The 25,237-nt window shown below is 58.3% G+C and overlaps 1 protein-coding gene across 2 annotated transcripts in view; it reads left to right on the top strand.

Annotated features, from left to right (window-relative positions):
- The first annotated feature begins 6,359 nt into the window (after positions 1–6,359).
- The window catches only part of ZFYVE28 (zinc finger FYVE-type containing 28), a 63,332-nt gene continuing 44,454 nt past the window's right edge, over positions 6,360–25,237 (top strand). Inside the window, exons 1-5 of one of the 2 annotated variants that reach the window (XM_032632782.1) lie at positions 6,360–6,494; positions 14,903–15,040; positions 16,287–16,489; positions 17,608–17,697; positions 24,306–24,395. In XM_032632782.1, the coding sequence (XP_032488673.1) occupies positions 14,933–15,040; positions 16,287–16,489; positions 17,608–17,697; positions 24,306–24,395 (491 nt within the window). In that variant the 5' untranslated portion in view covers positions 6,360–6,494; positions 14,903–14,932. The remainder of the gene's footprint in view (positions 6,495–14,902; positions 15,041–16,286; positions 16,490–17,607; positions 17,698–24,305; positions 24,396–25,237) is intronic. The other variant, XM_032632783.1, reaches the window with a different exon arrangement.

Genomic DNA, 25,237 nt, shown 5'->3' with positions numbered 1-25,237 from the left:
AGCCCTGGAGAGGCGCCGGCGTCCCTACCCTCGTGCTCGCCTGCGTTTCTGGGGCTGCTGGTCCTCGGCCTAACACTGCGACCTCCCCGCGTTCAGGGGCAGCGGCCCCGAGGCCCAGCCTCGCTGCGCCTTCCTGGCCGTCGCGACTTGGTCCTGCCCTGTGAGATGTGGGGGGCCCCGCATTTGGGGCCCCAGTCTCTTCCTCCTTCCCCTCCGCACGCTCGCTCTTCCGGGCTCACCTGGACACCTGCGCCCCAGGGCCCCTCTGCGTGCCCTGCCCTCTACCCCTTTCCGGTTCTCTGCACCCGGCCCTTGTGCCCTTGCCCACCTCCCCGCCTTTCTCTGGGCGCCCCCTTCTGCCTGACTCGAAGGACCCAGGGGCCCGTAGGCAGCGGGCACGCGCGGTGGCTGCTCCTGTCCCCGACCTGGGACTCCGGGTGGAGGGAGTTGCTCGCACCCTCGCTGTGGGTCACGCCTCCTCCTGGGGTTGAGGCCCCCGTGGGGCTCTGCCAGCAGGACGTCGGGGCGTGTTCAGCCGAGTTCCGGGACAGGGTGCTGGGGGTGGCAGCGATGCTCGCAGGAATGACGTGGTTCCTTAGCGTCTCATTTCTCACTTATCACTGTCAATTGACTCCACCGCCGCGATGACCGCACCAGGTGCAGACCCCCCGGGCGCCGTGCGAGGTACCCCGTGTGCTTTAAGTCCACTTTGCAGGTGATAAACTGAGGCTCGGATAAGGTAACGGCCGGTAAGGTACTGAGCGGGACTTGAACCTGGAGCCCACCCCGGACCCGTGTCCAGCACACATCCTGTACATCCGGTGCCCACCTGGTTCTTCTTGCCACCTGACCCTCAGACTGCTCCTGTGCTCTGGAGGGCCCTTGATTCCTCTAACCGAAATGGCTTGTTTTGTTATTATTACCATAGGGGTAAAATAGTTATTGATGCAACTCGAACGTGAAGCCATCAGCCTTTCCTGGGCAAGCACTTGGCAGTGTTTTGCGGCAAAGGGCTGCGCCCTTGAGGCAGCAGGGTTCACAGTGACCTGGCTGGTCTCCGCATAGCTAAGGACAGGCCACCTGTGGTGCCAGGTCAGGCTGTAGGCACGTGTGGGGCCAGCTGACTGTCCACTGGCACCTGCCCAGAGTGGGTGGGTTCCGGGGTTCGGCAGTGATCTGGTCTGCAGCCCAGGACAGGGCCAGCCTCCCGGGGGGATGGATGCTCCCTGGGCATACAGACTTGACACGTGGTGTCTGTGCAAGCTGACCCACTGTGGGCCCGCGAGCCTGGACCCTGAGCCACAGAGCCTGAGGCCTGGTGGGACCTGCTGGCTCACCCTCAGGGCCACATGGTGCCAGCCGGGATGATGGCTCTGTGCTCTCTTGTCCCCATCACCCAGCAGGAGCCAGTAGGGAAACTGAGTCATGGGAAAAGGCCTTCCTCTGTCGGGGGGCCAAGTGACAGGTGAGACTGCTTACTGGGTATGGGATACTGGGTGGATTTGTGAATCTCGCTCTCTGAGCCTGAGTTTTTCCTTCTGTAAATTGTTGGATTAGGGGAGTTAGATGACACACATTCAGTGCTGGGTGGTTATCTCTGTGATTAAACTGCGTCCAAACCCTGCCCACCCATTCCTTCAACCACCAGGGATGGGCCCCCCTCTAGTCTTGGTAGGAAGCAGCTGGCTGCCCCAGGGGCTCCCTGATGGGGGGTGCTGGGCAGACTGAGCGAACCACGGGCACGGTGATGTGCCTCCGGTCGGTCCCGTACCTAGGCCTGAAGGCCACAGGGAGGGCAGGTACCCGAGTCCTGAGAGAGAGCAGGGGCCGGAGGGGCACCCAGTGGGAGCCCTGGTGGAGAAGCCTGGAGGGGGGAGGGCGCAGTTGAGTGGGGGTGGGGCGGGAGTCACCAGCCATCAGCCATCCACGGGCCAGATGGCAGGGCTGCCACCATGTGACCACAGGAGTGTGTGCCTATCTGGGGCGCCAGATCCGCTGATGGTGGCTGGTGCCGCCGCCAGGTCAGCGCTGGTGTACCGACGCACTCCTGTGGACAAGGCCGACCTTGGGGATATGGGTCATGGCCAGCCGGGCACTGCAGAACTCAGAGGGGACAGAAGCGTGGTGGAGAGTCGCAGGAGGGTCTGGGTGAGTGTTTGGAGGAAGTGAGAGGTCCCCGCCCTGGTGACCAGTGGTCAGTGAGTTTGCTTGGCAGTCCAGTGTGGCCTGGTCAGCTTCCCCCGTGCCCAGGGCCTGAGGATCAGCGGGTGGTCGGATGCATAGCACTGGGAGCAGCCAGGTTCGGAGTGTGTGTGACTTGAGGCTTTTCGCTGGTTTCTCTGCAATGCTCTTGGATTTGGGTGTTGAGTGGGGAGTCCGAGCCTTTACTGGAAAACTGTTCCAAGCAAGGCCCAGGGCCTGGGCTGGGCTCTTAGGCACCCAGCCCTCACGCCTGAGCTCCCTGCGCTCTGTCCAGCTGAAAGGCCCACCTGGGGGTCCAGCGAGATCCGCAGGGCTCTCTTCTGCTGAGTGTCGGGGTGATGGGGGTCCCGTGGGGTAGTCCGTCTCGGGAACCAGCGTTCGGAGCCCAGGCCGTGTCCTGGGACAGCTGCTGGGGGGCTGCTGGCGGGGCAGGGGGCTGGGACTCTGCGCAGCCGGGGCCGCACTCCATTGCTGAGCTCGCGAGGCGGGTGTGAGGGGGCTGGGCCTTTCTGACCTGGCCGTGCTGCCTGTCCTGCCATCTGTCCCGCCCACCTGTCCCACCATCTGCCTTCTCTTCTTGTTCCCTTCCTGGAGCTTGGCTGCGACCGCGCTGCTGCCCTGCAGTGACGAGGCATCCTTCTAAGGTTCTTCCGCCGCAGTGTTTACTTCCTATTTGGGAAGCAAGAGGCGTGAGAGGGATCCTGCCCTGGTCACTCTTACCTCCTCCTCTCTCCCACGTGGGCTCCTGCGTATCCTCAGAGTGAGACCTGGGCCGGCTGCCGGCCCTGCCGTGTCCACTGATGTGACCTTGGCCATTAGTCTTCTTCATCTGGGTCGACACTGGGCCACCTCACAGAGGGGTCTGGGTGGTACCCGCTGAGGCACAAGCAGTGCTCCACACCGGGCTAGGGACCCTCGCGGTTCATGCCACATTCTGCCGCAGCCCAGCTGGCCGGCCTCACAAAGGCTGGGTCCCTCCAGCATTGTCACATGCCTGGCTCGGACGGGCTCCTGAGGGCGGGGCCTGAGCTCACACCCGCCTGCATCCTGTATCCCACATCTGCATCCCCATCCTGCATCGCAGAACAGGTGTTTGAATGAATGGATAATTTCATCAGCTTTACAAAATTAGTCCTGAATCAGTCAGCGTTTGCACTTTGGACTGATTCAGTACTGCTGTGTTTTTGGGTGTTTGAGGCATCTTTGGGGCTGCTTGTTCACTACTCTTCTAACCTCCTAAGCTAAATGCTACCTTCATTAATTTTATTTTTGTCTTGTAACACTGAAATCTGTCATTGCTATGAATTTATTTTGAGAAAATATTGACATCGTGTGCCAAAAAAGACATTCCTACTGGGCTCTGTTTTATTCTCTTATAGTTTTTATTTCAAAATTGGGTGAGTACTTCTTCGTATTTATATCAATTGATTTTCTTTGCTGTGGACATTTAAAAGTCTAATTTAGGGGTTTCCCTGGTGGTCCAGTGGTTAAGACTCTGCGCTCCCAGTGCAGGGGGCCCAGGTTTGATCCCTGGTCAGGGAACTAGATCCCACATGCCGCAACTAAGAGCCCGCACACCGCCACGAAGATCCTGCATGCCGCAACTAAGACCTGGTGCTGCCAAATAAATAAATAAATATAAAATAAATAAATAAATGTCTAATTTATAATTTGATTTTCAATGTTGTTGAATGAGGCTTCCTGATTCAAACCAAAGAGAGAGAGTTCCTGTTCCGAATCTTTACCTTCCTCCAGTCGGCAGGCCTCCGAGCTGGCCTGAGGGTGACCCTGCCCTGCTGGACCGATTTAGTCCTGAGTGATGAGCCGGCTGGAGACCGCTGTGTTTGCTTCATTCTTTGCATACTTAGAAATGGAAATGTAGCACCAAAATTTTCTTTTGGATTCTGTTAATCAGCACAGATTGAGTTCTGTAAGTTGTGTTCATTCATTTCCTGGACTTCTGCCCGGAGGTTCTGTCTCCCTAGCATCTGGGGTGTCCGGGTGAGTATGGCGGCCGCACTCGGTTAAGATTCTCCTGCTGCCCCTCGGCATCCCCGGGAGACACAGGGAACTTTTGATTCTTCTTTGGAAATGCCGGTCCTGAGGGGGCTGGAAAGCTGTCTCAGAATATCACTTAAAATTTAAAAATCAAAAAAAAAAAATTTAAAAATCACACAGATCTTTTGTGTCTCAACAAAATAAAGATAATTGTTAGGTTAAAATTTTTTTTTTTTATTCTCTAGTTTCTGCTGTGTGTGTGTGTGTGTGTGCTCAGCTCTCTCTTTGCTAATGGTCAACACATTCGTAGGTGTGCTCTTAAGGTCTTTGATTTACTGAAAACAAAGCAAGGTGAGCCCAAAGGGTTTGTCTCTGCATCGATTCCAAGGTGGCAGATTCCACCACGCCCACCCCGTGCCCTTCGCAGGGAGAGCGGGAGGCTGTTCGTGGTCACGGAGACGTTTAGCCCACGCAAGGCTTGTGGGGGTTGGCTGGGGTCCTCCAGGACTGGGTGCTGTTGTTTTCTTCCCTGGCCTCTCCCCGGGCAGGCAGGCCCTTTCCAGTTCTCCACAAGGCCCACTGCTCCCTTTTGTCTTCTCCCCCATGTAGGTGTCTGCCAGGCCCTGAAGACACGAGATTGAACCCTGGTTGGGGGGTCAGAGGGCAAGGGTGTCTCTCCCTCCTTCCAGCTTCTGAAACTAAGAGGAGGCTTCAGGGTGGGAAATGGGTCCAAATGGGCCTTAATGGAGGGATGTGGGTCGGGGTGGGGGGAGCTTGACTCAGGGTGGCAGGGACAGTGGGTGAGGGCACCATTCAGAGAGTCAGCCGGCTCCCCACCTCCCAGCCCCTCTCCTTCCGTCTTTCCTTCCGGTCAGCACAACAGGAAAGGGGCAAAAATGTACTGCCAGCCCCTGACCCCAACCTGGTTCCTGTCTCATCACAGAGGGGTCACTGGTGGCCCTCCTGGGCGTGAGTCAGCTGAGCCCATGGCGGGGGCCAGGGTCTGGACCTGCCCCATTCCTGGCCGTGTCCCCAGCCCTGCATCCTTGGCAGTGGGTGCGCAGGTGCCTTTGCTGGGTGTGTGCACGGATCTGTGAATCCCCGCCGCTCTCCTGTGGAGAAGCCTGGGTCACATGTCCGCCTCCTGGGCCAATCACTGAAGCCCCCCTCCCCCCTGCCCGAGGTCGGCGCAGCCCGCCTGAGGGGCTTACTCACCACCCAAGGGGTTTGGGCCGGCATCCCGAGTGACCCAGAGTCAGGCACTGATGAATGACCAAGTACCCTGAGCGGAGGAAAGAACCACCCTGGGATGGGCCACGTAGGGGGAGGCGGGGGGGAACACGGGCTCCATCGAGCAGTGAGCTGAAAGAAATTACAAAAATAAGTTACCTTATGTTCAACAAAATGTAGGGTGTAAAGACAGCCATGTGCTGAATCTTAGGTAGAAGAAGGAGGGAACCGAGGGTTGATTGGGTCTTTCCTTCTCTTCTGTCTTTCTCTGTCCCATCCTGAAGGGCACCTTTTATAAAAACATGTTTGAGGGCCTTACCACCCTTCCCGTGGGCTTGTCCTAATCCTGGAGACTCAGATCCAAGGGGACAGCCCTTGGCACCTCGGCTGGAGGGAGCACAGCGCGGAGGCCTGGGGTGGGCGTGAGCGTGTGGACAGGACAGCACGTGGCCGGCGGGGCTGGAGCTGGGGACAGACCTGGGCGGTCACGTGGCCGGCAGGACGGGCGGAGGCGCACGGAGCTGGGCCTTCGCTCCAAGGGTGGGGTTACGCCTGAAGACCCAGAATCAGAAGAACGCCCCATGCCTTTCGTGGGAGGTGAGCCTCTGAGAGAAGCGTTTCCCGCCACAAAGCCCCGCACCTCCTGGGTCGTGGAAACTGGGCTGAGCGCTGGGAGGAGGCTGGGGAGCGGCCCGCGCCCTTCCTTCAGCGGCCGCCTTCATCACTTCAGTTTAGTTTAGGACTAAAACTCCTTTCTGAGCGCTGATTCCACCGTCCCGCGCCCCGGCCCTCCCCAGCCCTCGTCTGGGGTCCTTCTCCCCACCCCCGGGGCCTCAGGGGAGCCGGCGGGGTGACGGGCCCCGCCCACGGTGGGGACAAGGCCACGCCCTCCCGGGCGGCGCTCACCCCCTCTCTCCCCGCAGCGGTCGGACCCGCAGCTGCTGGCGCAGTTCTACCACGCGGACGAGGAGCTGAGCCAGGTGGCCGCCGAGCTGGACAGTCTGGACGGGCGGAAGGACCCCCAGCGCTGCACGCTGCTCGTCAGCCAGTTCCGCTCCTGCCAGGTGAGCGGGGGGACGGAGGGGAAGGAGGGCGCGGGCCAGGGGAGCGCCTCAGGGAGGGAAACCGGACCGGAGTGCGGCGGGGGGTGGGGGGAGGACATCCCGGGGACAAGAGCAGGTTGGAAGGGGCGGGTTCGCGGGACACCCTCGGAGAGGAACGTGGGAGGACGAGGAGCCGGCACGAGGAAGGGGACGACGGCCCGCGGGGCCGCCGCAGAGCTGGCAGGGTGGCGACCTCCTGCTGTAGGGTTCACCTGGTCCTGGACACCATGCTGGGAATTCCTCTCGGTTCCCTGAACCCGGGAGGTTTCGCCAGCACTAGAGCACGTGGATGAAGCAAGTTTTGTCAAGTGACCGTCTGGGTCGGTCATCAAGTTCCAGAACCTTCTCGGTGTATTCAGCCCACCAGTCTGAGTCTCTCCACCGGGGAGGTGAGGGCTGTGCGTCCTAGATCACAGGGGTGGGTCTGGGGAAGCAAATGTCCCATCGTGTGTTTCAAGCATCAAGGGTTCTTACAGAATCCTTGAGGGGACGGGAAGAGTACACCCCATCCCATTCCCATCTCTCAGGAGGGTCCAGGGACCAAGGGGACAGGAGGGTCTCCCGACTGGCTGGTCTGTCGATGCCCTGCTTCCCCACCGGAGGATGTCCTTCCTGTGCCCTCAGCTCGCCCACCGCTGGCAGCGAGGAGGCCTCTCTTTGCCCCCTCCCCCCACCACAGGGTGGGGCTACCTGCAGGGGGCTGTGTTTACTCCCAAGGCCACTTATGCCCGCTCACTGGCTATTGTAACTGCATGTTACACAGAGTGACCGAGTGGGGTGAAACTCGGCTTGTGCCTTGCAGAGCCTCGGCAGGGAAAATCAGAGAGGGGGGACGGCCCTGGGAGTGGATGCGTGTGAGGCCGCTTTAAAAAGGTCGAGAGGGCTTCCCTGGTGGCGCAGTGGTTGAGAGTTTGCCTGCCGATGCAGGGGACACGGGTTCATGCCCCAGTCCGGGAAGATCCCACATGCCGCGGAGCGGCTGGGCCCGTGAGCCATGGCCGCTGAGCCTGCGCGTCCAGAGCCTGTGCTCCGCAACGGGAGAGGCCACAACAGTGAGAGGCCCGGGTACCACAATAAAAAAAAAAAAAGGTCGAGAAACGAATCATAAAAATCAGACAAAGTAGTTCACGCTCACATAGCGACACAGGCGTCTTTCACTTCTCACTGCTGTCTGAAGACCCCTGTGTCGGGGTCCCCAAAGCCACGCTGGGCTTCCAGCAGGAGGACACAAAGGGCTCACGTATACTCAAGGCTCTGATCCATCACAGTGAAGGGCTGTGAAGCAGAACCACTGAAGGGAGAGGGCCTGGGGGCGAGGTCCAGAGGAAACAGGCGCTAGCTTCCAGAACCCCGTCCCGTGGAGTCACGCAGGCCACGCTCCACCCCCGAGCGACACGCTGTCCCCAGGGAAGCTCGTCAGAGACTCAGAACCGGGGCTCTCATTGCGGGCCCACAGGCTCCGCGGGCCCCTCTGCCGGGCACACACCGAACTCCAGCCCCGGGGAGGGGGGAAGGGTGTCAGCACAGACATAGCAGGGGAGGCCCAAGGAGCCCCCCATCCCAACACCCCAGCTCCCGGACGCCAGCCCAGGGCCAGCCCCGCACACAGGCCTCGCAGAGGGCAGCAGCCAGGCCCGCTGGGAGGACTCCTCTCCCCACAAACGCGTGGCTGAAAGTTATGGCTGAGGCATCCTGGGTGCTGGCTCTGTACTCAGCTGCCCGCCCCGGGAAAACGGACTTAGAAGAGGCGCCGAAGTGAGCCTCCCCGTGTGTACCGTAACTTCATAAAGGCTTGTCACTGTCACATTTGTTTCACTGGCCAGTTACTGGAGCTCCTTGTTTTGTCAGGGTTTCGCACTACAGTGAATTTCTACAAAGCTCAGCTATTTAGGTTGGAAAGTCACTTTTATTTCTAACATCTCTCTTGAAACAGGTACTTTTTTTTTTTTTTTGGCTGTGCTGATCAGCTTGTGGGATCTCAGTTCCCCAACCAGGGATTGAATCAGGGTCATGGCAGTGAAAGCCCGGAATCCTAACCACTAGACCACCAGGGAACTCCCCGAAGCAGGCATTTTGCCATTTGTAATTTTCATTGACCTTCACGATGCTGTCAGTTCACTTGTTCATTCATTCCTTCATTCAACAGCACTCACTTGCAGAGGTGCCCCTGGGCAGAGGGTGGATGATGTCATAGGAGGGAGCCAGGCAGGCGCAGGGGAGGTGGGCATTTGGCAGGCCGTTGCGGTCAGGGAGGGGCTTCGACAAAGGCCGAGAGCACGGGGTGATGTGTGTGATCACAGCACGAGAACCGAGATAACGTGCAGGTCTGACGGAGGCAGCTGGCTGCAGCCCACTCTGCCGGGTCACTTGCTGGCCTTGATTTTAGAGCACGGTTGCCCTGGGGAGGTCACCCAACTCCAGATTTAGCTGGTCTCCCATCCCCTGAAGTTCCCAGCACCTGTGAGTCAGTTCTAGAGGATGTGGACGCCCCTGCCAAGTACCCAGAGGTCATGAATTTCTCGGCCCTGGGTAGTGGCTCAGCCCCCTGTCGGGGGCACCTCAGGCCTCCCAGGTCCCATCAGACCAGGTGGACCCTCAGCTGAGCAGGGGGCATCTGTGCAGAGTACGCATGGCAACGCCAGCCTGGCCCGGCTCTGCTTTCCGGGGGCCCCTGCGGGTCCTCACGTTGGTCTCAGTGCCGCTCAGGTCATACCTTCTGTCTGGGGTCAGCCGGACAGGCTGGTGCCACGCTGGGTGTGGTGTTTTGAACCTTTTGACCCGAAATGGGGTCTTCTAGCTAAGTCTCCAGCCTGACCAGGCACGCAGCAGAGGCCCAGTAAACCGCAGCTTCTCCCATGTGGCACTGTGGAGGGTGAGGCAGGTGCATTGCGGTTCAGCCTCGCTGGGCTGACTCTCATCCCAGTTAGAAGGAATCTAAGTAATGCGCCTTTGCGTAAACTGAACTTTCTTCAGGAAAATTGTGGGCTAGGGCACACATGAGTGTGCAGGTGGTTTCTGATGACGTTTGCACGGGTTTTCGTTTTCCTTCTTGCTTCAGAAAATCATAAAGGATTTAAGGAATCATGCTGATGGTGCAGTAGGATGAAATGCATTCTGGGCTGTTGTTATGCACTGAAGTGTGTCCCCACCCCGCCCCCGATTCCTGTGTTGAAGCCCTAACTCATAGCGCCTCAGGTGTGACTGCATTTGGAGGTGGAGCCCTTAAAGAGCTGATTAAGGTAGAATGAGGTCACTGGGGTGGGCCCTGATCCAATCTGAGTGATGTCCTTACAAGAAGAGGCAGTTAGGACACAGACAGGCACAGAGGGACGACCACGTGAGGACACTAAATCCCTTATCAGACGATGACTTGCGAACATCTTCTCCCAGTCTATGGATTATCTTGTCATTCTCCTAGCAGTTGTGCAAAGAGCCTAAGTTTCAAATTTTGATGCAGCCCAATTTACCTATTTTTTCCTTATATAGATCATCCTTTTGGTGTCATATCTAAGAAATCTTGGTCTAACCCAAGGTCATCAAATTTTCTCATTTTCTTTCAGAAAGAAAGAAAGGTTTTTTATTTCTTTATTTATTTGGCTGCGTTGGGTCTGTTGCTGCGCGCGGCCTTTCTCTAGTTGCGGCAAGCAGTGGCTACTCTTCCTCATGGTGCGTGGGCTTCTCACTGTGGTGGCTTCTCTTGTTGCGGAGCACGGGCTCTAGCCACACGGGCTTCAGTAGTTGTGAGGTTTTATATTTAGGTCTCTCATCCATGTTGACCTAACTTGAGTATATGGTGTGAGCTTTCAACCAACATTCATATTTCTTTTTGCAAATGCATTTTCAATTGTTCCAGCCTCATTTGTTGAAAGACCATCCTTTCTCACTGAAAAGGCTGTCCTGTCCTTTTTGTACTAAACTGTTTCTGCACCTTTGTTGAACATCATTTGTCCATATCTGTGTGGGTCTATTTCTGGGTCCTCTAGTCCGTTCCACTGATCTGTCTTAAGGCCAGTATCACATTGTCATAATTATGGTAGGTTTAAAGTAAGTTGTAAAATCAGAGGGCATCAGATCTCCAACTTTGTTCTTCTATTTCAAAGTTGTTGTGGCTGTTCTAGGTTCTTTGCATTTCCATATGAAACTTAAAAACAGCTTGTAGATGTCTACAAAAAAAAGCCTGAGTTTTTGATTGGGATCACATTTAATCTATAGATCAATTTTGGGAAAAGCATTGAGTTTTTCACCATTCAGTGTGATGTTAGCTATCGTAGGGTTTTCATAGATGCTCTTTTTCAGGCTGAGGAAGTTGCCATCTATTCATAGCTTGCTGAGAGTTTTATCAGGAATGGATGGATGTTGGAGTTTTTTCAAATGCTCTGTGTCTGTTGAGGTTATCGTGTGTTTTCCTTTCCTCTTAGTTTGTTGATATGGTAAATTACATTTAGATGTTATTAACTATTTTTATTACTGTCCGCCCCATCACCCACAGCAACAGCAGCAGTAACAGCAGCTGATCCGGGAGGGACAGATGGGATCAGCCCCTGTAAGGTCCCTACTGTATGTGTGAGGTGGTATCGAACTCTTTGAAAGTAGTCTTATGTCTTTATGTCATACGTGTTCGTCTTACATGTGTTTAGACTCACACTATATTGTCAGTGTTTTCGTTTAAACAGTCAAATGTTTTGTAAAGAAAATTAAACAATAATAAAGGCTCTTGCATTTTTCCCGTGCGGTCGCCCTCTCTGGTCTCTCTGTTCCTTCGTGAAGATCTCAATTTCCATCTGGTGTCTTTTCCCTTTTGCATGAAAGACTTTCTTTAGCATTTTTTGTAGTGCAAGTCTGCTGGTCATGAATTCTTATCTTGCCATCAACTTGGAAAGCTATTTTTGCTGGGTTTAGAATCCTAAGTTATCATTTTCCCCTCAATACTTGAAAGATGTTCTTCCACTCTTCTCACGTGCATTGTTTCCAGTGAGAACGCTAATGTCATCTTACCTTTGTTCCTTGTATGTACAATTTTTTCTCTTGCTACTTGTGAGATTTTCTCATTTTATTAGTTTTCATCCATTTGATTATGGTGTGACTTTGTATCGCTTTCTTTGTGTTTCCTGTGCTTAGGGTTCATTGAACTTGTTGGATCTGTGAGTTTATAGTTGTCATTAAATTTGGGGAAAAAATTAGTCACTATTCCTTCACATATTTTTTTGTTTCAGTTCTCCTCCTCTTGGGTCTTGAATTATACATATTTTGACATATTGAGGTTGTCCTAGAACTCACTGATGGTCTCTTCTATTATTATTATTGGTATTTTCTCTCTGATAAATTTGGGAAGTTTCAATTGCTATGTCTCCAAGTTTATTGTTCTTTTTTTCTGACCTGTCTAATCTGAGGTTAATCCCATCCCGTGTATTTTTGTTTTCACCTCAGATACTGTAAGTTTTGTCTCTGGATCAGTTTGAGACCTTTTTGTTTCTTCATTGATTCTACGTAACTTTCTGAACACACACAAGTCAGTTATGACAGCTACCTTCATCCCCTGTTCTATCACCTCTGTCAGGTCTGGGTTGGTTTCGATGGGTTGCTTTTTCTTTTCATCATGTGTCATATTTTCTTAATTCTTTGCAAGCCTGGTAATTTTTAAAATAATTTTTAAAAACTTATTTATTTTTGGCTGCGTTGGGTCTCTGTTGCTGCACACGGGCTTTCTCTAGTTGCAGCGAGCAGGGGCTACTCTTCGTTGTGGTGCGCAGGCTTCCCATCGTGGTGGCTTCTCTTTGTCGCGGAGCACGGGCTCTAGGAGCGCGGGCTTCAGTAGTTGCAGTGCACAGGCTTCAGTCGTTGTGGCTTGTGGGCTCTAGAGCACAGGCTCAGTAGTTGTGGTGCATGGGCTTAGTTGCTCTGTGGCATATGGGATCTTCCCGGACCAGGGCTCGAACCCGTGTCCCCTGCATTGGCAGGCGGATTCTTAACCACGTGCCACCAGGGAAGCCCAAGCCTGGCAATTTTTGAATTGGATGCCTGACCTTGGGAATTTTACCTTGCTGAGAGCTGAATCTTTTTTTCCATAAACTTTTTTTAGCTTTGTTCTGTGATACAGTTTGTTACTTAGAAATGGTTTGATCCTTTTGCATCCTGTTTCTTTAAGGAGTTAGGCAGGATCAGAGCTGTGTTTAGTCTGGGGCTAAGAATAGCCTGCTACCGAGGCAAGACACTTTCGGTATCTACCCAATGCCCTGTGAACCGTGAACTTCTCTACTCTTCGGGCCTGTGCCCAGCTGCATACTCAGGGGCCTCCCCAGAGGCTGTCTCCCTGGGCAGCTCACTTATGTCTGCTACTCTGTCCTCTGGATTCTGGCTGCCTTGGTCTCCCCGGGCTCTCAGCTCTGTCTCTTCAACTAGGGAGTTTGCTGGGTCCCACGTGGGTACCTTCTGTCTGTGCCACGACCTGAAAATTCCCTCCGGGCAGTGAGCTGGGCAGTCATAGCTCCCACCTCATTTGTTTCTCTTCTCTCTGGGATCACTTACTGCCTGACGTCCAGTGTCTGGACAACCGCTGTCTCATTTGCTTCCATTATTGTTGTTTGAAGAGGTAAATTTCATGCATGTTGCCCCACCTTGGGTGGAATCAGACGCCCCAGTAAACGTCGTTGAGGGACACTGTGTGTTCAGCACTGCTCTATCACTGGGGACCCATCAGTGCAGGGGAAAAGCCCTCACCCTCAGGCAGGTGCCATCCTGGGGCTGGGCAGGGTGGGAGCACTGCCACTAAAAGGCCACACAACTTTGGGTAAGCCCTGCCACCTTGCTGGGCTAAGATTCCTGGCTCTCAATACCAGCTGACGTTTTCTGAGCCCTTGCTGTTATTTTTGCCACCATTTGTTCATTACTTCGTTGAATCGTGAGAAAGAGACCTGCCCACCCAGAAAACCTTTTAAACAAAGCTGACAGTAGGACCACTTGATGTTGGTTGGATTTATTTTTATGTTTTGTGCGATTTCCTTATGGTGCAGAATTTCCTTCAGAGTTTAGAGCATCAGTTGTTTGCATTAGAAAGTCATGCTTCCCGCTCACATCTACTGCCTAAGAAAAATGAAACTCAAGCCTCAGAGGGTGGAGAGGAGGACTGTTGAGATACGAAACTGCTGAGGGTGAGGGTGTGCTGTCTTTTTTTGGAAAGCAGCTTGGTGGAATGTAATTAGGGCCTATAAATGCACTTCACACTCTTTGACTTTGTAATGCTACTTCTAGGGATGAGTGGATTCTGAGGGACTAACCCAAAATTCAGTGTCAGGCACCGCAGTGGTGATTGCGTTACTCACGGTAAATTAGAAATGACGTAAATGTCCAGCAGAAGAGGAAGCAGGGAGTTAAAAGGATGGTCCGTGTGCTGGAATCTTACGTGGCTCCCCGTCACAAGCTGGATTTGTGGAAAGTGATAATAACAGGTCCCAACAGTAAATGACAGCAGCGGAGTACAAAATTATGTCCACAGATGATCCCAACCGTGCTGCTGATGGGAAGCAGCCCACGGGGACAAGAATCGGAAGCATGCCACCTGCAGTCACTGTCCCCACCTGCAGTCACTGTCCCAAGGACATTCCCTGCCCCTCCACTTTCCCATGTTTCCAGTTTCTCTGGGATGAATGGGTATTAATCTTACCTTTAACAAATTAAAGAAACAAACTAAACTTTTAACATTCTTACAATTCTACTGAATGATGATGGACGTTTAAAGAACAGGACAATTTTGAGAAAAGAATGGGATGTAATTTAAGATGCAGTAAAACAGGTTTGAGAAGACCAGTCTTACACGTGGTCTCCTAGTGATGTCTGTCCCGACAGCAGGTCTTGCCTGTGTCGCGATCATGCCCAGGGTGACACAGGCTTATATGTTAATCAAAGCAGCACAGCAAGTGGGTGGTGAAAATCCACTTTTTGTGTGTCTGTCCACCTAGCATTTCCATTCCTCCAGCTCTCTCCTAAGAAATTTGTGTACAGGAGTTCAGAGAGATGCTCGGGGCGGTCATCGTGGCTGAGGCTGCAGGGAGCCCAGGTGCACAGGTCCGCAGGGAAAGGTACAGCCGTCACAAAGGGTGATGCACCATGAACTTGGTGACTGACGTGGGACGCGCCCTCAGCCCTCGTAGCGGGTGCTCTAGACACCTGGACGTGGGGAAGGGTGTGCTCTTCACTCTGGATACTTCTGGAAAGTTTGAGCTCCTTGTAGCAGTCGCAGAGCAGGCCCACGTGTGCTACCACATCACCTCGTCACCCTAACCTGCACTGGGCTTGCTTCTCGGACTTTCCAAGCAGTCCTGTCAGCCGCCAGCTGGAGCTGCGTCTTAGCGCACTTCCTGTTTCTGTTTCAGGACAACGTGTTAAACATCATTAACCAGATCATGGATGTGTGCATCCCCCAGGACCGCGCCCCACGGGATTTCTGTGTCAAGTTCCCCGAGGAGATCCGGCACGACAACCTGGCCGGCCAGCTCTGGTTTGGCGCCGAGGTAGTGGGTGGCTGCCGGGGTCCGGGGTCACGGTGCTGCAGGGCCCGGCGTCTCCTCCTCCAAGGGTTACAGGTGGTGCTGAGCCTGTAGGGTGGTGGGGAGGCGAGAACACGCTCCCTGGAAACTATACACAAGCAAATAGAGACACGAGGCCTCACATGTGATTTCTATGAGGTTCTCAGGCCCCCAGACACGTAGGGCCTAAAAGAGGTTCTTACTACAATAATGCTGGTATTCGGAACAGCACTGCCCGTCCTGCACCCGCAGGACTGTTGCTTCTTGCGGGGCGGGGCGCCTGCGCCCTGGCCCGCACTCCAGCCCCACGCACAGGGCCCCTCCCATCTTGGTCTTCACCTCCTGAGGAGGAGCCTGAGGCACGGGAGGGAGGTGCCCGCCCGGGGAGGCAGGACCAGCCTCACCCCGGCCAGTGGTGACCCGTGGGACACCCAGACAACCCTTTGGCCTTGCTCTCGGGACCCTAGGGGTGTGCGCTGCCCCGTCCTCCCCGCCTCAGCTCTGCAGGACTCCTGGAATGCCCCCCTCCCCCACGCTGCCGGGCCCTCGTGCCCACCGGCTCCCCCCTTTCAGCCCACTCCACCCGGCTCCTCTGAGCCGCACCTGGTTGGGCGTCCCTGCTGGGGCCCTGGGTAGGCCGTCTCTCCCCCCAGCCTCAGTGCTCAGCTCTGCAAAGCGGGTCCCAGGGGCAGGGGCAGCTGTGCAAGCCATGAGGTGATGCAGGGAGCCTTTATGGACACGAGGCGTCTGCTTCCTAGAACAACCTGGATTTCCTGGGGAGCCGCGGTCAGTCCCGCTGCGGTGGACCTGGAGTACGGCCGGAACCTGGCGTCTGTGGGCCGGGTGGGGAGGGGACAGGAGTCACATGGCCCGGAGGCCCCTGCATGGAGCCCCCAAACCCGAGGGCACTTGTTCTCACCGCCGTGATGGCTCTGCATCTAAGAGAAACCAGGAGGGAGCAGGCGCCCCAGAGCGGAGGGGGGAGGGGGGCAGGAATATGAGGGAGGGGCTCCCGGAAGGGAGGCCTGGGAGGCGTCTCCGGGATGAGGCGCCCCAGCCCCGCCGTTGCTCTGCCCTCCGGTCCCACCTCTGGCTGTACAGTCTTCTCGGGCGCCGTGGAGCGGGGGGGGGCCTTTCTCAGCGCCCGCTGTCGTGGGTTCCGGAAGCCCACACGCTCCGGGCGCCGAGGACACGCGGGTGGGGCCTCCCTGACGCCCTCTGCCGCCCGCAGTGCCTTGCCGCTGGCTCCATCATCATGAACCGCGAGCTGGAGAGCATGGCCATGCGGCCGCTGGCCAAGGAGCTGACCCGCAGCCTGGAGGACGTGCGCGGCGCCCTCCGCGACCAGGCGCTGCGGGACCTCAACACCTACACGGAGAAGATGCGGGAGGCGCTGAGGCACTTCGACGTGCTGTTCGCCGAGTTCGAGCTGAGGTGACCGAGGAACCATAACCCTTTGCCCCGTGGGGAGGCTGGGGGCGGGCAGCTCCGCCGGCTCTGCGTCTGCAGCAGGAAAACTCTGCGGAGGGAGGCGCGGGCTGGTTCCGGGCCGTCGCGGGGTGGGGGGTGGGGGGTGGGGGGCGGGGGCGGGCAGAGGTGACCCAGGGACGCAAGGGACGCCGGGTCCCGCCCAGCACCTCTGCTGCTGGTGGTCCTGCGGGTGAAGGTCACGGTCAGCACAACGCCCCGCCCCCAGCACGTCTCTGTGCCCAGACGTGGGACGCGGCAGGAGGAGCCAGGAGGAAGTGGAGGCCGCTTGGGGGCATGCTGGGGCCCCCAGCTCCGTGGGGTGAGGGGGGCGCCTCTCCAGCTCAGCGGGTCTGCCCTTCGCACCCCCACTAGCTCCCTGGGGCGTTCCCGCCCGCCCGCGGCAAAGGACATGGCGTGGTCCCTGGGGCCCTCACAGGACGGGCTGTGGAGGACCCGGGACTGCGGGGAGGGGCCTGCGCGGTGTCCACAGACACAGAGACGCTGGAGGTAGATGAGAAGCAGGACCCCAGAGCCCGTCCACGGTGGCCCGGTTAATGAAAACTGTCCGTCCTGTGCCTTGTGGGCCCCAGAAGGAAGTCAGGCATTCCAGCCGGTTCTCTAGGGAGTGGGCGCCACAAATGAGCTTAATAGTTTTGGCCGGCTCTGTCTGCTCCACATCTTTCCAACTAAGCTTTCGTAACAAGAAAAAATAGTGACAGAAAAATGTTCTCACCTGGAGAGTGGGTGGAGCCCCCGGCCCTGCCCTGCATGGGGGCCCAGGGGTTGTCCACCCGCCCTGCACAGGGTCATTCACTACCTCGAGGCTGGGGACAGTCGGGGCAGTGGGCAGTGGCGGTTCCGGGGTGGGCAGGGCTGTGGGACCCAAGGAGGTGCTGCTTGAGGCCTGACCCTGGGAGGAGCTTTGGCTCAAAATATAAACGGTGATGCTGGGGGTGTGTGTTTATGAAGCTGCTGAGATGCAGCCGGGCTCCAGTTGGAGGGACCTCATTTGGTTGTCAGTTAAGACACCCTTGGTTCCGGGAGATACCAGATGGCCCTCACTCCCTTCTCTCTGTTTGCAGCTACGTGTCGGCCATGGTGCCCGTGAAGTCCCCGCGGGAGTACTACGTGCAGCAGGAGGTCATCGTGCTGTTCTGTGAGACGGTGGAGAGGTGAGGCCACCTGGGAATGGCGGGGCTCCTGCGGCCCCGGGCCTGGGTGAGGGCTGCAACGGGACAGGGGCACCATGTGCATGTGCCACAGGGCCTCCCCACACACCACTGTTCCTCAGCCCCAGTGTCCCCTTTCTCTGGGCCCAGACCCTGCAGGAGGAGCTGACGTGGTTGAGAAGGGCTCCATGCTGACCTCCTCACCTCCCTCACCACCCTCACCTCCTCACCTCCTCACCTCGCTCACCTCCCTCACTGCCCTCACCTCCTCACCTCCCTCACCTCCTCACCTCCCATACCTCACTCACCTCCCTCACCTCCTCACCTCCCTCCCCTCCCTCACCTCCTCACCTCCCTCCCCTCCCTCACCTCCTCACCTCCCTCACCTCCCTCACCTCCTCACTTCCCTCACCTCCCTCACCACCCTCACCTCCTCACCTCCTCACCTCGCTCACCTCCCTCACCGCCCTCACCTCCTCACCTCCCTCACCTCCTCACCTCCCATACCTCACTCACCTCCTCACCACCCTCAACTCCGTCACATCCTCACTTCCTCATGTCCCTCACGTCCCTCATCTCCCTAACCTCCTCACCTCCCTCACTTCCCTCACCTCCTCACCTCCTCGCCTCCCTCACTTCCCTCACCCCCTCACCTCCTTCACCTCCCTCCCCTCCCTCACCTCATCTCCCTCACCTCCCTCATCTCCTCACCTCCCTCACCTCACTCACCTCCCCACCTCTATCACCTGCCTCACCCCCTCACCTCCCTCCCCTCCCTCACCTCCTCATTTCCCTCACCTCCCTCACCTCCTCACCTCCTCACCTCCCTCACCTCCCTCACCTCACCTCCCTCACCTCCTCACCTCCCTCACCTCCTCACCTCCCTCACCTCCTTCACCTCCCTCCCCTCCCTCACCTCATCGCCCTCACCTCCCTCACCTCCTCACCTCCCTCACCTCCTCACCTCCCTCACCTCCTCACCTCCCTCACCCCCTCACGTCCTTCACCTCCCTCCCCTCCCTCATCTCCTCACCTCCCTCACCACCCTCACCTCCCTCACCTCACGTCCCTCACCTCCCTCACCTTCTCATCTCCCTCACCTCCCTCACCTCCTCATCTCCCTCACCTCCCTCACCTCCCGGACCTCACCTCCTCACCTCCCTCACCTCCTCACCTCCCTCACCTCCCTCACCACCCTCACCTCCTCACCTCCTCACCTCGCTCACCTCCCTCACTGCCCTCACCTCCTCACCTCCCTCACCTCCTCACCTCCCATACCTCACTCACCTCCCTCACCTCCTCACCTCCCTCACCTCCCTCACCTCCTCACCTCCCTCCACTCCCTCACCTCCTCACCTCCCTCACCTCCCTCACCTCCCTCACCACCCTCACCTCCTCACCTCCCTCACCTCCTCACCTCCCTCACCTCCCTCACCTTCACACCTCCCTCACCTCCCTCACCACCTCACCTCCTCACCTCCCTGACCTCCCTCATCTCACCTCCCTGACCTCCCTCACCTTCTCCCCTCCTCACCTCCCTCACCTCCCTCACCTCCCTCACCTCCCTCACCTCCTCACCTCCCTCACCTCCTCACCTCCCTCACCTCCCTCACCTCCCTCACCTCCTCATCTCCCTCACCTCCCTCACCTCACCTCCCTCACCTCCCTCACCTCCCTCACCTCCCTCACCTCCTCACCTCCCTCACCTCCTCACCTCCCATACCTCCCTCACCTCCCCCACCTCCCCCACCTCACCTCCTCACCTCCCTCACCTCCCTCACCGCCTCACCTCCTTCACCTCCCTCCCCTCCCTCACCTCATCTCCCTCACCTCTCTCACCTCCTCACCTCCCTCACCTCCCTCACCTCCTCACCTCCCTCACCTCCCTCACCCCCTCACCTCCTTCACCTCCCTCCCCTCTCTCACCTCATCTCCCTCACCTCCCTCACCTCCTCACCTCCCTCACCTCCTCACCTCCCATACCTCCCTCACCTCCCCCACCTCCCCCACCTCACCTCCTCACCTCCCTCACCTCCCTCACCGCCTCACCTCCTTCACCTCCCTCCCCTCCCTCACCTCATCTCCCTCACCTCTCTCACCTCCTCACCTCCCTCACCTCCCTCACCTCCTCACCTCCCTCACCTCCCTCACCCCCTCACCTCCCTCACCCCCTCACCTCCTTCACCTCCCTCCCCTCTCTCACCTCATCTCCCTCACCTCCCTCACCTCCTCACCTCCCTCACCTCCTCACCTCCCATACCTCCCTCACCTCCCCCACCTCCCTCACCTCCTCACCTCCCTCACCTCCCTCACCTCCCTCACCTCCCTCACCTCCTCACTTCCCTCACCTCCCTCACCACCCTCACCTCCTCACCTCCTCACCTCCTCACCTCCCATACCTCACTCACCTCCTCACCACCCTCAACTCCGTCACATCCTCACTTCCTCATGTCCCTCACGTCCCTCATCTCCCTAACCTCCTCACCTCCCTCACTTCCCTCACCTCCTCACCTCCTCGCCTCCCTCACTTCCCTCACCCCCTCACCTCCTTCACCTCCCTCCCCTCCCTCACCTCATCTCCCTCACCTCCCTCATCTCCTCACCTCCCTCACCTCACTCACCTCCCCACCTCTATCACCTGCCTCACCCCCTCACCTCCCTCCCCTCCCTCACCTCCTCATTTCCCTCACCTCCCTCACCTCCTCACCTCCTCACCTCCCTCACCTCCCTCACCTCACCTCCCTCACCTCCTCACCTCCCTCACCTCCTCACCTCCCTCACCCCCTCACATCCTTCACCTCCCTCCCCTCCCTCACCTCATCGCCCTCACCTCCCTCACCTCCTCACCTCCCTCACATCCTCACCTCCCTCACCTCCTCACCTCCCTCACCCCCTCACGTCCTTCACCTCCCTCCCCTCCCTCATCTCCTCACCTCCCTCACCACCCTCACCTCCCTCACCTCACGTCCCTCACCTCCCTCACCTTCTCATCTCCCTCACCTCCCTCACCTCCTCATCTCCCTCACCTCCCTCACCTCCCGGACCTCACCTCCTCACCTCCCTCACCTCCTCACCTCCCTCACCTCCCTCACCGCCTCACCTCCCTCACCGCCTCACCTCCCTTACCTCCGTCACCTCCCCCACCTCCCCCACCTCCTCACCTTCTCACCTCCTCACCTCCTCACCTCCTCACCTCCCTCATCACCCTCACCACCCTCACCTCCTCACCTCCCTCACCTCCTCACCTCCCTCACCTCCCTCACCTCCCTCACCACCCTCACCTCCTCACCTCCCTCACCTCCTCACCTCCCTCACCTCCCTCACCTTCACACCTCCCTCACCTCCCTCACCACCTCACCTCCTCACCTCCCTGACCTCCCTCATCTCACCTCCCTGACCTCCCTCACCTCCTCCCCTCCTCACCTCCCTCACCTCCCTCACCTCCCTCACCTCCCTCACCTCCTCACCTCCCTCACCTCCTCACCACCCCACCTCCCTCACCTCTCTCACCTCTCTCACCTCCCTCACCTCCCTCACCTCCTCATCTCCCTCATCTCCCTCACCTCACCTCCCTCACCTCCCTCACCTCCCCCACCTCCCTCACTGCCTCACCTCCCTCACCTCCCTCACCTCCCTCACTCCTCACCTCCTTCACCTCCCTCCCCTCCCTCACCTCATCTCCCTCACCTCCCTCACCTCCTCACCTCCCTTACCTCCCTCACCTCCCCCACCTCCCCCATCTCCTCACCTCCTCACCTCCCTCACCTCCCTCACCTCCTCACCTCCTTCACCTCCCTCCCCTCCCTCACCTCATCTCCCTCCCCTCCGTCACCTCCTCACCTCCCCCACCTCCTCACCTCCTCACCTCCTCACCTCCCTCTCCTCACCTCCCTCACCTCCTCACCTCCCTCACCTCCCTCACCTCCCTCACCTCCTCATCTCCCTCACCTCCCTCACCTCACCTCCCTCACCTCCCTCACCTCCCTCACCTCCCTCACCTCCCTCACCTCCCTCACCTCCTCACCTCCCTCACCTCCTCACCTCCCATACCTCCCTCACCTCCCCCACCTCCCCCACCTCACCTCCTCACCTCCCTCACCTCCCTCACCGCCTCACCTCCTTCACCTCCCTCCCCTCCCTCACCTCATCTCCCTCACCTCTCTCACCTCCTCACCTCCCTCACCTCCCTCACCTCCTCACCTCCCTCACCTCCCTCACCCCCTCACCTCCCTCACCCCCTCACCTCCTTCACCTCCCTCCCCTCTCTCACCTCATCTCCCTCACCTCCCTCACCTCCTCACCTCCCTCACCTCCTCACCTCCCATACCTCCCTCACCTCCCCCACCTCCCCCACCTCACCTCCTCACCTCCCTCACCTCCCTCACTGCCTCACCTCCTTCACCTCCCTCCCCTCCCTCACCTCATCTCCCTCACCTCTCTCACCTCCTCACCTCCCTCACCTCCCTCACCTCCTCACCTCCCTCACCTCCCTCACCCCCTCACCTCCCTCACCCCCTCACCTCCTTCACCTCCCTCCCCTCTCTCACCTCATCTCCCTCACCTCCCTCACCTCCTCACCTCCCTCACCTCCCTCACCTCCCTCACCCCCTCACCTCCCTGACCCCCTCCCCTCCTTCACCTCCCTCCCCTCCCTCACCTCATCTTCCTCACCTCCCTCACCTCCTCACCTCCCTCACCTCCCTCACCCCCTCACCTCCTCACCTCCCTCACCTCCCTCACCTCCCTCACCTCCACACCTCCCTCACCTCCCTGACCTCCCTCATCTCACCTCCCTCACCTCCTCACCTCCCTCACCTCCTCACCTCCCTCACCTCCCTCACCTCCCTCACCTCCCTCACTTCCTCACCTCCTCACCTCCCTCGCCTCCCTCGCCTCCCTCACCTCCTCACCTCCTCACCTCCTCACCTCCCTCACCTCCCTCACCTCCCTCACCCCCTCACCTCCCTGACCCCCTCCCCTCCTTCACCTCCCTCCCCTCCCTCACCTCATCTTCCTCACCTCCCTCACCTCCTCACCTCCCTCACCTCCCTCACCCCCTCACCTCCTCACCTCCCTCACCTCCCTCACCTCCCTCACCTCCACACCTCCCTCACCTCCCTGACCTCCCTCATCTCACCTCCCTCACCTCCTCACCTCCCTCACCTCCTCACCTCCCTCACCTCCCTCACCTCCCTCACCTCCCTCACTTCCTCACCTCCTCACCTCCCTCGCCTCCCTCGCCTCCCTCACCTCCTCACCTCCTCACCTCCCTCACCTCCACACCTCCCTCACCTCCCTGACCTCCCTCATCTCACCTCCCTCACCTCCCTCACCTCCCTCACCTCCCTCACCTCCCTCACCTCCTCACCTCCCTCACCTCCTCACCTCCCTCACCTCCCTCACTTCCCTCACTTCCTTACCTCCTCACCTCCCTCACCTCCCTCATCTCACCTCCCTCACCTCCCTCACCTCCTCACCTCCCTCACCTCCTCACCTCCTCACCGCCCCACCTCCCTCACCTCTCTCACATCCTCAGCTCCCTCACTTCCCTCTCCTACTCACCTCCGTCACCTCCGTCACCTCCCTCACCTCCCTCACCTCCCTCTCCTCACCTCCCTCACCTCCCTCTCCTCACCTCCCTCACCTCCCTCACCTTCCTCTCCTCACCTCCTTCACCTCCCTCACCTCATCACTTCCTCACCTTCTCCCCTCCTTTCTCCTCCCTCCATCTCACCTCATCACCTGCATACCTCTTCACCTCCACTCCTCCTCTCCTCACCTCCTCACCTCCCCATCTCCTCACCTCTTCCTCTCCTCATCTTGGCTCTGGGAGACACCTGGTGGCCCTCACTCCCCACCTCCTGCTTTCGTTTTGTCCACTCTTCTTCCCTACAGGCCAGGATGGAACCTTTGCTGAGCTGGGTTTTGGAGGTGAATCATCACTATTCTCATCGTGGCTTGTATGGGGCGTGTGGGGTCAGATTTGAAGTCAGATTTTCTGAATAGACTTTGGGACTAAGATTTAATCCAGAATGTTCCTTATATGTGACTTGCACTTCAGTAGTGGGTAAGTTTTGAAGGTTTCTAATATCACGTCGTCAGTTTGTTAATTTTAAAGACGAATTATTCACTGTTGTACGCTGAGAGATATTTCAAGTCACTCAAGAATAAGATGACAGGAAATACCCTTTATTTAGAACATGACGACGCCAGCAGCACTTGCTCACGCACGTAGAGAAAGCGGTTCATATACCTGCAAGAGAGAAATCCGGGAGAGCAATTCGGGTTTCTTCGCCGTGTGAAATGGTTCAGAGCAGTGTTTCTGCTCCACGTTTATCCTTCCGCTTTGGGTGCCTGACAGCCCAGCTGTCCTCACTAGCTCCCCTCGGCGAGCACCCCTCACTCACCCCTGCTTCTTCCGTCAGCAGTGGGGTCAGGAATTGGGAAGATGGGGCAGGCCAAGCGTCAGCCCCCTGCGCCGGAACTTGCAGAGCGGGGCTCGTCCAGCAGCTGGCCCCCAAGCGCCGACGTGGGTGAGGGTTGCACGGCTGCCTTGCCCTGCCCTGTCTGGCCGTGGGTCGCCCCTGCTCACTCTCTCTCTCCCCTGCCAGGGCCCTGGACTTCGGGTACCTGACCCAGGACATGATTGATGACTACGAGCCAGCCCTCATGTTCACCATCCCCAGGTTGGCCATCGTGTGGTGAGTGTTCCCCTGCCTGGGACCGTCGTTTCTCAGAAACCTGGCAGGAACATCGGGTCCGTGGTGCCAGGCCTCTCTGGGTGGTGGTAAATGGTACGTGTACCCTGAAGGGGGCTGCTCAGCCACCCCAGGGCAGCTGCCAGGTGGTCCTGCCCTTGTCCCAGCAGACAAGGAACCAGGTGTTCCGAGTGCCTCCCGCTCAGCCAGCCTAGATGGTGCAGGACGGGTGAGCATGACAGCCACGTGCACCCCCAGCCCTGGGAAGAGGCCCCCACACTCAGGCACAGGGGCCCCATCAGGGGCTGTGGGAGCGGCTTTGAAGGGACGGGAGGTGAGGTGCCCCTGGTCCCCGCCGGAGGACGTGGTGGGCGTGTTTGGAGGATTCATGGGCTGGCAGGGAGGTGGAGCCTGTTGGGTGAGGGGCAGGTGGGCGGCAGCCGGCCTTGCGATGGGGTGGGCGCGCGGCTGCTGAGAGCAGGGGAGCGCTGGGTTAGGCCTCTGGGGTCTGTGGCCTCAAAGGTGTCACGGCAGCACGTGGGGTCAGTCGTCAAGCACGCTTGACAGGAAGTACTTGGTCATGTGCTGAGCCTTGCGGAGCCTCTCAGAGCCAGGGTCAGAGCCCAGCTGTTCTGGGCTTGGTCCACTCTGCTCAGCCGCACCCGGACTCCCAGACACAGACCGCCTTCCCTCCCTCCAGGTGAGGGAGCGTGGGGCAGGTAGGCACGGGCGCCCGGGGGGCAGCTGGGGTGCAGCTAGGCCGGGAGCCGGTTGTAGGTGTGGATGTCAGTGGACTGGCCTGGGGAGCGTGCGGGGGACACAGAGGCACAGGCCCTGGGGAGAAC

The sequence above is a fragment of the Phocoena sinus genome, chromosome 5, assembly GCF_008692025.1.
Source record: "Phocoena sinus isolate mPhoSin1 chromosome 5, mPhoSin1.pri, whole genome shotgun sequence".
In the NCBI taxonomy this organism is placed as follows: domain Eukaryota; kingdom Metazoa; phylum Chordata; class Mammalia; order Artiodactyla; family Phocoenidae; genus Phocoena; species Phocoena sinus.
Note: the sequence above shows the minus strand (reverse complement) of the source record. Positions and strands in the feature narration are given on the sequence as shown.